Source organism: Peromyscus leucopus, chromosome 23, assembly GCF_004664715.2.
Source record: "Peromyscus leucopus breed LL Stock chromosome 23, UCI_PerLeu_2.1, whole genome shotgun sequence".
Classification (NCBI taxonomy): domain Eukaryota; kingdom Metazoa; phylum Chordata; class Mammalia; order Rodentia; family Cricetidae; genus Peromyscus; species Peromyscus leucopus.
This window is the reverse complement of record NC_051082.1, coordinates 11,905,764-11,919,086: the sequence shown is the minus strand read 5'-3', so window position 1 is coordinate 11,919,086 and position 13,323 is coordinate 11,905,764. Positions and strand designations below refer to the sequence as shown.

General features: G+C 54.6%; 1 protein-coding gene across 3 annotated transcripts in view; it reads right to left on the bottom strand.

Moving 5' to 3' along the window:
* Rasal1 (RAS protein activator like 1) overlaps positions 1 to 12,140 on the bottom strand; it is a 34,546-nt gene extending 22,406 nt beyond the window's left edge. The window contains exons 1-5 of one of the 3 annotated variants that reach the window (XM_037198663.1): positions 11,819 to 12,140; positions 7,940 to 7,996; positions 5,534 to 5,647; positions 5,304 to 5,365; positions 654 to 783 (exon numbers count right to left, since the gene is read on the bottom strand). In XM_037198663.1, coding sequence (XP_037054558.1) covers positions 654 to 783; positions 5,304 to 5,365; positions 5,534 to 5,647; positions 7,940 to 7,996; positions 11,819 to 11,883 — 428 coding nt within the window. In that variant the 5' untranslated portion in view covers positions 11,884 to 12,140. Of the gene's footprint in view, positions 1 to 653; positions 784 to 5,303; positions 5,366 to 5,533; positions 5,648 to 6,935; positions 7,021 to 7,939; positions 7,997 to 11,818 lie in introns of those variants that run through there. The other 2 variants (XM_028878771.2, XM_037198664.1) reach the window with 2 other exon arrangements.
* Positions 12,141 to 13,323: the final 1,183 nt, after the last annotated feature.

The window sequence follows — 13,323 nt, the reverse complement described above, 5'->3', positions numbered from 1 at the left end:
ACTCATCTACCACCCCACACACACTCATCTATCACCCCACACACACTCATCTACCACCCCACACACACTCATCTACCACCCCACACACACTCATCTGTCTGCCCCTCACACACACTCACCTGTCTGCCCACCTCGAGGATCTAGCAGACTGTTATTTGTCCCTGAACACCTGGGTTAAGATTTTGCTTTTGCCAGGTGTGGTGGCCCAAGCATTTAATTCCAGCACTTAGGAAGCAGAGGCAGGAGGATCTCTGTGAGTTTGAGGCCAGCCTGGTCTACATAGAGAGACTCTTGAACTCACAGACATCCACCTGCTTCTGCCTCCTGAGTGCTGAGATTAAAGGTGTGTGCCACGAACACCCAGCTTGGTTTGTGTTTTTGTTTGTTGAAACAGGGTGTCTTATAGCCCAGGCTAGCCTAAAAATATGACCTTTAAGTCCTGAGCCTCCTGAGCCTCCTGCCTCCGCCTCCTGGGTGCTAGGATTAGACATGTGTACCAACCATGCAGTTTATGTGGTGGTGCTGCTGCGGATAGAACCCAGGGCCTTGTGCGTGCTAGGCAAGTGTTCTACCCACTGAGCCACATCCCTGGCCTCCCATCCCTCGCTCATCTTCAGAGCACCCCACGCCTCCCCCAGGCAGGGCAAGCATACCTGGCCTGTCTCACATGACAGCGGAGGCATCGGCCCCGAGCATCCTCCAACAGCTTCACAGCCAGGTAGACCTCGCCCTGCACCTCCTCGTCTGGATCCACTCTGCTCAGGTTGATCCAGCTGTCGATCCCTGCGGGGCACACACGGTGTTTCAGAAGCACCTGCGCTCACTCGGCACCGCATGAGCTCAGAACTGCCACGGCTGACGACCACGCCTGATGCTGGCGGCTTCTCGCGCAGGACCTCAGATTCGGTCCGGAACCAGCCCCATGTCAGAGGAGGAAACTGAGGCACAGAGACAAGACTGCCCTCTACCCCACAGCTGGGAGACAACAGAGGTCAGGGAGGCAGAGGCAGACGGGTCTCTGTGTGTTTGAGGTCTACAAAGCGAGTTCTAGGACAGCCAGGGCTACACAGAGAAACCCTGTCTCGAAAAGAAAAAAAAAAAGGAGAAAAACAACAGAGATGGAGTCTGAATGTGGGCGGTGACGCTTTGGACTGTCATCCTGGGTACTCTTGAATGTGAACTACACACACACACACACACACACCTCGTCACACTTTGAACATACTGTTTATTGACTTCTGACCCCCACTGTAGCTATGAGCAAGTCAGCTTCCAGCCCAACCCCCCTTGGCAAACATCTTTCCTTCCCTTGTTTCTCTTTTGTCTTGTTTCTGTACAGGGTCTCCTTATATATCCCAGGCTAGACCAGAACCTCCTGTCCCTCCCACCTCCACCTCCTGAGTGTAGGGGTCACAGCCGAGGCCACGATGCCTGGCTCCATGCTTTCACCCGCTGTGGCCCCTTTATCTCTTTAAACATCCGACTTCTCGAAGCGCCTGTGACTATGGCTGGTGTTAACAGTTTGACAGACTCTAGAATCGCCTGGAAGATAGGCCTCAGGCACACCTGGGGAGGATCGGCTGGATCGAGGTTAGCCCCTGAGGACACCCATGAGGGATTCTCTTGATTAACGGACACGGGGAAAACCCATCACAATACGGGCAGAACCATTCCCTAGGCTGGAACCCTGGACCCTGCAAGATGAAGAAATGCCATTCCTCTCTGCTTCCTGATGGTGGGTGGGATGCGACCAGCTCCTGCCATGATGAATTTCTCCCTCGAACTGTGAATCGGAATAAACCCTCTCTCCCTTAAGTCACTCCGGTCAGAGGGAATGAAAAGCCCCGAATTCCAGCCAGGGCGACACAGTGAGACCCTGTCTCAAACAAACAAACAAGCAAACAACCCTCGGTGGCTCCCTACTGCTGCCGGAAGGAAACCCAGAATCGGATCCTCTGACAATGCAGTTACAGACCCTTCTGAGCCTCATGTGGGTGCTGGGAACTGAACTCTGACCTCTGAAGGAGCGACGCTCCCTCGTAACTGCTGAGCCATCTCTCCAGCCCCTGCAGTTCTAATACAATAACCAGCGAACATGCAGCTGGGGCTGGAGGCGTAGCTCAGTGAGGAGCCATTGGTGTGATCCCAGCACTGACGATAATGATGGTGATGATGGTGATGGTGATGGAGATGGTGATGATGGTGCTGATGGAGATGGTGATGATGGTGATGGTGATGGTGATGATGGTGATGGTGCTGATGGAGATGGTGATGATGGTGATGATGGTGATGGTGGTGATGGTAGTGGTGATGATGATGGTGGTGGTGGTGGTGGTGATAGTGATGATGGTGGTGGTGGTGGTGGTGATTGATGATGATGGTGGTGATGATGGAGATGGTGATGGTGATGGTGGTGGTGGTGGTGATGATGGTAATGATGATGATGGTGGTGGTGATGGTGATTGATGATAGTGCACAAATGAGGTCTCAACTATGTAGCCCAGGCTAGCCTCCTGAAGGCTGTGATGACAGGCATGTACTGCCAAACTCAACTTGGGAAGTCCCTCTTATCAGCATCTACCCTTCTCGCTGGCATTCCCAGCGGTAAGATGTGGTATCCCTCTGCCCCACCAAGAGGAGGACAAAGTCCCCCTGCCCAGCACCCACAGGTGCCCTTTTCTGAGACATCCTTCTTTCCTTTGGCTCTTGAAACTGATGGGGTCTGTGATGTATTAAAAAAGAATACATACACCGAGCAGTGGTGGTGCACACCTTTAATCCCAGCACTTGGGAGGCAGAGCCAGGTGGATCTCTGTGAGTTCGAGGCCAACCTGGTCTACAAAGTGAGCTCCAGGAAAGGGCCAAAGCTACACAGAGAAACCCTGTCTCAAAAAAAAAGAAAAAAAAATACATACAAGAATGTAAGATTGGATTTCCGGGTGGTGGTGGCACACGCCTTTAATCTCAACACTCGGGAGACAGAGGCAGGTGGATCTCTGTGAGTTCGAGGCCAGCCTGGTCTACAGAGTGAGATCCAGGACAGGCACCAAAACTACACAGAGAAACCCTGCCTCGAAAAACCAAAACAACAACAACAAAAAAGTATGATTTGGTTCAATGCATGAACTTCCAGGAATTTCTCTGACTGGCGGGGACCTGAATGTGTGACACCATTAGTAAGTACAGGGCTGCTCACTGCAACTGCTTGAGCTGGGAACACATTGCCAATGCCCCAGGGAGCCAGCCAAGTGCATGATGGGAAATTACAGCAGAATGCAGTGATTTCAGAACTCAGAAATCCTTCAAGCGTCGTTAAGCAAAGACCCAAAAGGTACAGTGTGGCTTCTAGGCACAGGGGCGTCTGCCTGTCGTCCCAATACTGGGAGGCCGAGACTGGACTGTCACGCATTGCAGCCAGCCTGGGTGACTTGTCTCAAAATACATGATGAAGAGGGCTGGAGAGACAGCTCACACTGTCTGCTCTTCCAGAAGCTCTGGGGTTCAGTTCCCAGCACCCACATGGTGACTCACAGCCACCTGTAACTCCAGTTCCAGGAGACCTACCGCCCTCTTCTGGCCTCTGCAGGCATTCCATACAAGTAGTGCACTTACAGACAAGCATGCTTAAAAGTGCTCACACATATAAAATAAAAATAAGTTCAAGGGGGCTGGAGAGATGGCTCAGAGGTTAAGAGCATTGACTCTTCTTCAAGAGGTCCTGAGTTCAATTCCCAGCAACCACATACATGGTGGCTCACAACCATCTATAATAAGATCTGATGCCCTCTTCTGGAATGAAGGCAAACATGCAGACAGAATACTGTACACATAATAAATAAAATGTAAAATAAATAAATAAATTCACATTTAAAAATACACCATGAGGTCTTAAAAAAAGGCAACTAGGGAAAAATCAAGTGTAACAGGCTGTGTGTGCTGAGAAAACCCATGTTCACAAGCACTCACACACTCATGTACACATACACTCACACACACAATTCATGTACACACACACACACACACACACACACACACACACACACAGAGTGCAGCATGGTGAGCTCAAAACCCTGGACCCAAACAACCTTAGTCCCAAGTCCTGGCTGTCACAAAACCTTTGTGACCATGAGCAAGTCACCGAACCCTCTAGGCCTCAGCACGGTCACAGGAAAAACACAAGGGACTACAGGTCCCCACCTCAGAGGAGGGCTCGGCATGCATTCACAATGTGTCAGTGTGGCGGCTCCTACTATTATTCTTACTTTTATATGTTAAAAAAAAAAAAAAAAAGCACCGCAGGGCTGGGGTACAGTTTGGAGGCAGAGCGCTCGTGAGGCCCTGAGTGCATCGCCAGCAGGCAAATATCAAGTGTCTGAAAACACACAAGGAGGCTGGCCACGGCCAGGCATGATACTGTGCACTGGAATACCAGCATGAGGGAAACTGAGGCATGGGGGTCACAACTTGGAGGCCATCTAGGGCTAGATTGAAAGAGCCTGTCTCAAACAGACAAAACTGAAGCCTGCTGACTACATGGGATGGGGACCAGAGGCCCAGGTGGGAAGGGGTGTCACGCTTCTGCTGTGTGAGCCCCAGGTGTACAAAAACAAATTAGCTGCTCAATAAGTGAGCTGAATTACAAATTAAAGAGACAGGACACATCCACCGGGCAGTGGTGGCGCACACCTTTAATCCCAGCACTTGGGAGGCAGAGGTAGGGGAATCTCTGTGAGGATGAGGCCAGCCTGGCCTACAAAGCAAGTTCTCAGACAGTCAGAACTGTTACATAAAGAAACCCTGTCTCAAAAAACCAAGAGGGACTGGAGAGATGGCTCAGAGGTGAAGAGCACCGACTGCTCTTCCAGAGGTCCTGAGTTCAATTCCCAGCAACCACATGGTGGCTCACAACCATCTGTAATGAGATCTGGCGCCCTCTTCTGTATACATAATAAATAAATCTTTAATTAAAAAAAAAAAGAGAGAGAGAGAGCCCAGCGGTGGTGGTGCATGCCTTTAATCCCAGCACTTGGGAGGCAGAGCCAGGCGGATCTCTGTGAGTTCAAGGCCAGCCTGGGCTACAGAGTGAGTTCCAGGAAAGGCACAAAGCTACATAGAGAAACTCTGTCTCAAAAACCGAGAGAGAGAGAGAGAGAGAGAGAGAGAGAGAGAGAGAGAGAGAGAGAGAGAGAGATGGAGAGTGGGGGAATCCTCCCACTCCAGGCTCTGAGGCCACTCCCTAAGTCCTTGCAAGGCCCCTGTGGGTCAGACCATTTTTCCTCTCATCCCAGCCAGGCCCTGCTCACCTCGAGGGTCGGCCGTGATCGCCTCCTTGCTCAGGGAGATCTTCCCAATGGTGTCGTCGTGTCTGTGGGGAGGAGGCAGGAGAGGGTCAGAGCAGGACCAGCACGCTCCCGTGGAGCCGTGGGGACAAGGGCCAGGGGTTGGAGGCAGCATGCTTCCTCCCGGTGTGTGGATTGGTGTGTGGATTGGGATCCCCAGGCACTCCCCACCCACCCACCCACCCACCACACACCCAACCGTGTCCTCATCCAGCACGTAGAAGGCCAGGTGGTGGAAGTCCAGCGGCAGGTGCACGGTGTACTCCTCCCCCCAGAAGGGGCTCAGGCTCCTCCAGATGGTTGCTGTCCTGCAAGAGGGGGGCTGGGCTAGGGCGTCATACGGTGGGTGACCTGGGGACCCCCACAAACACAGGTAGGGCACACACACACATACATACACACACATACACACACAACATACACACACACACACATACACACATACACATACAACATACACACACACACACACACATACACAACATACACATACAACATACACACACATACACACACAACATACACACACACATACACACATACACACACACACACAAACATGACAACCATGGCCATGCACACGCTTCTAGAATCTATACACACACACCCCATCCCAGGAATACAGCAAATGCACTCAGACGCATGAGCCCAGACAGGGAAGCAAATCCAGGCCCAACGTGCACACAGAGACGCAGACCAATGCAGGCACAGCTGCAGGGAGTCGACACGTGTGTGGTGCATGTACACATGCAGGCATTCATGCACATACCCACGTCCCCAAGAAGCAACTAAAGAGGTTCACAAGTAGACCAACACACACACACACACACACACACACACACACACACACACACACACACACGAGAGAGAGAACCCACGGAAACACGTAGATACATACAACCAGAGAAACACACACCTAGAAGTGCCAAGAAAGCCAGAGACACAGGGAGTCACGTTCACACAGACACAGATGCACACAAGCAACCTCAGAAACGTCCAGAAGTCTGTTTGCAAATACAGACACGGTGTCCCAGATAGACACAAGCCTGGACCAGGGGGGACACAAAGACATGCTTACATAACAACATACAATACACTAGTCACCAATACCTAGTGGCCCATTCATTCACTCTCTCCTGGCCCCCCGGCCCCCTGCCCCCTGCCCCCCACCCCCCACTCCCCACCCCCGCCCAGACTGTAGACATCACCTAGATTGGGGTAAACTCAGTGATGTCTGAGGAGGACTGAGAACAGGGGAGGGCTTCCCACACAAATTAGTCAGGCAAAAGAGAACTGGGCAAGGAAGACAAGCCTTCCAGATGGCTGGAACAGCATGTGTAAAGGCCCTGGGGCATGCATGAGCAGGGCCAGGACACTGTGGGACCAGCGGTGGTCAGAACACTCAGGGCTTCATGGCATCCAGAAAATCCGGGGACGCTAGGGTCAAGCCCAAGCTGGACACAGGCACACGTACATATGTTCAACATCTGGGCCTGGCACCCTGACAGGGCTCCCACCCACCACGGCTGCTCCCAGGGACAAAGACAAAGACATTGCCCAGCGAAGCCCAAGCCCAAACCAGTGTGCAAAGCTTACTTCCTTCTGTTGGTTCCTTGCAGCCCAGGGAAGGAAGAACAGCTGCCTCCAGGCATACAGAAAGCCAGTCTGAGGCTTGGGGGGGGGGGGGCTAGCATCTTATAATAGGATAAACACAGGGAGAGCCATGGGAGGGGTCAGCATTCCCTGGGGGCTCCCCACCCCCAGCTCCCAGCCCATCTGGACCAGAACTAGTGCCAGGAGCATCCTGAATCCTGCCGTCTCCATAGAAACCAAGGCTTCAGCCACCCACCCACCCACCCACCCACTCACCCACCCCCTCAGGTCTATGGGGGCTGAGAGCTGTCCCTTGATCTGCGGGGGAAGAGCAGCCCAGCTCAGCTGATGTCCCCTCCAGACTCAGCGCCCACGGATCTCCACACACCCGCCTTTGCATTCACACCTGAGGCATATACACATATTCCCCCCCCCGTCCCCCCCCCCCGGCTGCGTGCTCTGGTACCCACAGGAGTCCTGCGGACTTGCACACCCACACGGACACTCACACATGGTCAGAAGCATTCACACCAGCTCTGTGGCACCCCAGATGGGCAGGCTGGTATGCACACGTGCACACACACACACACACACACACACACACACACACACACACTCACATGCACGTTCCCACTTGGACATTTGTGTGAATACAACAACACACCCAGACACCCGCAGCACCCAGAGGCCCGGAGACAGCCAAACCAACCAAGCGTGAGATGCCCGCCCCACCCCACCCCCTCCCCAACAGGCCACTGGGGAGGCACAGCCTGGTGGTTGGCTGAGTCAGCCCCAGGGAGCCAGGGACATCATGGGTCCCCAGACAGAGGATACTGGCCAGTTGACATCAGCCACATACACACACAGTGGTGTACCCAAAAGGCCAGGGCATAAGTCCTTGAAGCCTGAAAGACAACCCCCACCTCCATGAGGGGCTGCTCGCTCTGCTCCTCTGGGAAGTGCTGGGTCCCTTCCCCTCCACACCGGACCCCATGCTGACTACGCACCTGGCCACGACCTCATCATCCACTTTCACCAGGCAATAGGGGTCACTGCTCCCAGACCTGTGGGAAGAGGAGGTCCAGGAGGCTATAAGAAGGGGCAGCCATGGTGGAAGCCTAACTTCCCACCTCAGGCAGGGTGAAGCTAAGCCCCAGAGAGGGGAGGGGACTTACCCTGGGTCACACAGCAACTCCTACAAAAAGGCAAGACCTTGGGGAACATTAGCAGGTTATATCATTGCTGCCCAGGCCAGTCAGTCACCTACCATCCACAGGCAGTGTAAGCCTGCACGTCCATCCTGCTCTGGGACCTTGTTTTTGTTACTATACGACTCCAACAGATGGTAACACCCACCCAGCCAGCCCCCCGAGAGGGCCGGAGGGGTTAAAAGAAAGAGAGGTGTGGGGGAGGGATCGTGGGTTACCCTGAGATCCCTGCCACAGACAAGACCCTAATGCCAACTTCTGAGCTACACACTTCGCTCCCCAGCCTGCCCCCAAGCCCCATCTCCAGCAGGAAGGACTTGTGGGCACAGACCAGGGTTCGGGACCTCAAAACTGAACCCATAGAGATGGCTGTAAGGCTGGAGTATGGCTCAGTGGTAGAGTGTTTGCCTAGCATGTTCAAACAAGCAAAACCAAGTCCCAAAAGACATGTGCTATCTCCCCCTCACAAAGTCCTGAGCCCTAGGCCAATCAAAGGCAGTCCCACCCACCTCCCCTTTGTAATAGTAGTCACCAGTAAACCCCAGGCTGCCTACCTGGGTCTCCATTGCCTCACTCCCAAAGCCACCTCCTTGGAGAGGTTGTCTCTCACTGACTAAAATGACCCTCCAAACCATTTGGGATGGGCCACACCCACAGTCCCAACCTCCTGGGAGGCTGAGGTAGGAAGTTTGCCTTAACCCAGGAGTTCAAGGTCAGCTTGGGCAACATAGTGAGAGCCAGGCTCAGATAGATAGACAGATAGATAGATAGATAGATAGATAGATAGATAGATAGATAGATAGATAGATAGATAGGTAGAGATGATAGATAGATGGATAGATAAATGGATGGATGGATGGACGAATAGATAGATATATATGGATAGATGGATGGATGGATGGATGGATGGATGGATGGATGGATAGATAGATAGATAGATAGATAGATAGATAGATAGATAGATAGAAAGATAGGTGGGTGGGTGGGTGGATGGATGAATGGATGGACGGACGGATGGACAGATAGATATGGAGAGATGGATAGATAGATAGATAGATAGATAGATAGATAGATAGATAGATAGATGGGTGGGTGGGTGGATGGATGGATGGATGGATGGATGGACGGACAGATAGATATGGATAGATGGATAGATAGATAGAAAGATAGATAGGTGGGTGGGTAGATGGATGGATGGATGGATGGATGGATGGATGGATGGATGGATGGATGGACGGACAGACACTCTACATCCTACAAGCTCTGAACTGTGACCCCTGGGGTACCAGCTATACCTACTTCTCCGTGGGTCTGGGGGTGGTTCTGCAGGAAAGGTTCAAGATGAATGGATGTGTGGAGCGCAGGAGGATGGGATGGACGGTCCAGCCATGATTTCAGCCTGGCTCTCCTAGTCAAGTCCCCTCTGCTCCTCCAGCTGCTTTCTCCCGGCCACCCACCCACTCAACCACACGGAACCGGATGCCGCTGGCTGCAACCTGGGCCTTTGGCTAGCTGGCTGAGTCCTTCCCTGTCCCTCAGTTTCCCTCCACGGCTCCTCTCTCTCTCATTCTTCAGCCACCCCAGGGCAGATGTGGCCCAGACCGACTGAGATCAGTTGGCAGGGAGGCTTGGAGATCCAGCTTCTCCCAAGCAACCTGGCTGACCCCAGGTCCCTCAAGGGAGTAGGGTTCGGCTCCAGAGCCATGACTTACATGGCCTTATCAGTCTCCTATCAGGTAGGGGCCAGGGTGGCAGGCAGGGCTGGCCTCTCCCAGGCCCTGGTCTCCCCAGACTCTCGGCCTTTCCCATGGCCCCTAAGTCAAGCACTGGAAAATGTGACCCTCAGCCATCAATTCCCAGTACGGTTCATACACTGAAGCTGTTAGTATTTATGTCCTAGCTTTGTGACCTTACAGTCATGACTGCCTCTCTGGTCCTCGGTTTCTCCATTTGTAAAACAGAGAAAGCAGTCGGCCCACACAAAGTGTTAAACATGATCCCTGTCCATGGTAAGCCTTCAGTGATGATTGGCAGGGCCGGCCACCCCCTTAACCTTGAGGGTCAGGCTCAATCTAGGCCCTCTGCCTTAGAAGAGGGAACGAGACAACACCCCGGCTAACACCCCACTCTCAGACAAGGGAACCCCAGCTTGCTCTGAGAGGATCCCTTTGGGGAAAGGGAGCTGACCACTAGAGAAACTGAGGCAGGATGCCCAGCAGGCACGGTGACACCTCCTCAGCCTTGCTCTGGGGCATGGCCCACCCCAGAGCTTACCTTGGCCAGAAAACTGGAGGGAGAGGGCAAGATGCAAGAGAGAAAGAAAACTCAAGCCCCTTCCAGAAGAAGCGGGGGACCCCTGAGCCTGTCTCTTTAGCCCAGCGGCAACATCTGCCACTGGTTCCTAAGTCTCTCCCAAGACGGGTGGACCGGCTGGAGTTCAGTGAAGCAAGAGTCCTGTTTCTGGGCAGGTCCCTACAGCCAGCCAGCAAATGCCAGGTCTCCATTCCTGCCCCCCACACCGCTCTGCAATCTCTAATGCTCAGAGACGTCTTGAAGAGAGGGTAGCTCGCGGCTGGTGCCGTCACTCCCTACATTTACTTCAGGTGCGTGTTTATTTATGGTCGCCGATGAGAAAGATGGGACGCTAAGATTACTCCAAACAGCTCCCCTCTCGGTACAGCTGCACTGTTGGCGGATAAGGAGGTTCCCAAAATCAAAGGTGTGGGGAGGGGGGGGGAGGGAAATGCAGAATCTGCAGCTTGGGTAATTGGGACTTCCGCCCAAGCGAAGAAGGACTCCGGGTCCCCCGTCTGCCCACCCTTCCACAGCTGACCCCCCCCCCAGCCAGTGTCTTCTACCCACCCAGCTGGACACGGGATCCAAGCAACACCTCCTTCCCGTTCTACACTCTCCAGATGGGACACCAAGGGCCGGCAAAAGGCAGGGTCAAGGTCACTCAGCACAGCTCCTCCCAAGGATCGCAGCACCTGTCTCAGGTGCTGGCACCTTCAGAGCCCCTTCTGGCTCTGGACCAAGCAGGAAGGGGGAACCCGCTCCCCTACCCACCCCGTTCTGCTGAGTCAGCACTTGCTGACTCAGCCCTGGAGAAGCAGAGCCAAGCAAGGATAGGGGCAGAGGAACCCAGCGCCCCCAGCCCCATCACATGGGGTACATGTGAGTGAGTGGCTTTTAGAGCAGTTGGGGATCCGAGACAGCCCACCATGGGTTTGCGGGTGTAAGACTGGGGGACCCGGGGTTCCGGGTTAGAGAGCACCTGGCGAAACTCTGCAAACCTAAACGCCTCGGAGGCAGGCAAAATCTTGGGGTCCATCTGGACCACAGTCCTCTGGGGCTCTACCCGTGATCTCTGGGTAGCCCTGTTCCGTCATCCAGAGAAGCCCCACCTCCAACACCTGCTCTAGGTAAGGAAGGGGATCTTCAGTCCGCTCCTTGGCTCTAGGAAGACCCGTGCAGAGATTCCTTCTCCTGCCCTGGAAGACCCACTTGGGGACATCCTAGAACAAAGCCACCTTCCTTTCCCAGGGTAGCAGGGCGCGGCATCTGCTAAGCCTGGGTGCCCCCTCTCACAGGACAGAGAGGGCGGATCCCCAACGGTGGGTCCTAGACCGAGGCCCCCACAACCCTTCCACGCACCCCAGTGGGCACCCGGGGACTCACACATCCTTGGCGGGCAGCGCCCGTCCCTCCACCACGCGAATACTCAGCGAGCCGCTCTTGGCCATGGCGCACACAGTCCCAAACTTTCCAGGCAAGGAGTCTGCCGAGGTTCCAAGGTTGGACCAGGAGGTGACCCTACATGTCACCAGCTTCGGGCCCGGCACGCTCCCCGCCAGGCTCCCACGGGTCCGGGTCCGGGGTGCGACTGGGCTGGATGCGAGGCTAGGAGAGAGAAGTGCTGGATTCCGAGAGGGGACATGCGCCCCGAGCCACAGGTAGCCGTGCGTGCACTGCGCTCCCTCCGGGCAGGCTGAGCCTGGCGTCTGCAGCTCGGGAGGTCCCTCCCGATCCCGCCCCCCACAGCTGCCCCGCCCGCCCTGAGCCCCGACTCGCGCGCCCCCTGCTGGCACCCCAGCCCGCTGCACCCAACCGGGGACCCCAGGAGCTTTGGGTGAGAGAGCGGGGCACCGCGGGCAGTCGGGCAGGGCAGCGGGCTACTACTGAACTGGCATCGGGCCCTCCAAGAACCCGGGTGTCTCCCAGGTGCCCCCAACCCAGCACCTCCACGCCTCTCCCACCTCCTGCCACCCAACACCAGCCTCGGGGTCCCCCGAACAGTACTCCCGCTGGGCGGCAGGCGGCGCACACTCCCTGGGGGTCTGATGCGAGAGGAGGGAGGGGCCTCGAACATCCCCCCCACCACCACCTTGCATCGCCTCCAATTAAACCCGGAGTGTGCCAGCGGAGGCTCCCACGTCACTGGCTGCCACTGCGGGGGAGGAAACCGAGGCCGTAGGGGGAGGGGAGGCGCGCGGAGATAACACTGCCAGGGCGACACGATAAGAGCCATATGCAATCCTCGAACACTTAACTGTGTGCCAGGCACGGACCGAGCCTTTCATGTGGATTACCTCAGTTCCGAGCCCTCAGCAGCTCGGCATGCCGTGTATGCCGTCCATCTGCGGATTAGAAACAAAAACAAAAACAAAAAAACAAAACAAAACAACAACAACAAAAAAATTGGGGTTCTGAGAGGTGGGGTCACTTGCCAGAAGTCTCCTTCCCGGGTCTGAATTCTGACTCCGGCCATTTGGTAGATTTGGTAGCGGTGTGGTCTTGGATGAGTCACTCAACCTCTCTGTGCCTCGGTTTGGCTTCTCTCATCTGTTCAACGAGGGTGACACGTGTCTCATTCACAGGGTTGAGAGAGAATTAAGTGAGAAACTCCTCTACGGGCCTCAGAACAGTGGGTAGGCACCTAACCAGCCACACAAAAGTATTCAATATTAATATTGTTGTCCTTCCAGGTGTGGCTGAAATGTCACATCTCCTGGCAAGGCTTTCAGGATGCTCTCCCACCCCCCGGCAAAGCTCTTTTTCCTCTTTGCTCTGTTCCCAAAATGCTTTGTGCCTGTGCACGTTTGGGATCATGTGAACAGGAGGCTTGTCCCGGCGTAGACACGGGCACGCTTCCTTCCTCCTGCGGTCTGTGGCTTACCTAACTC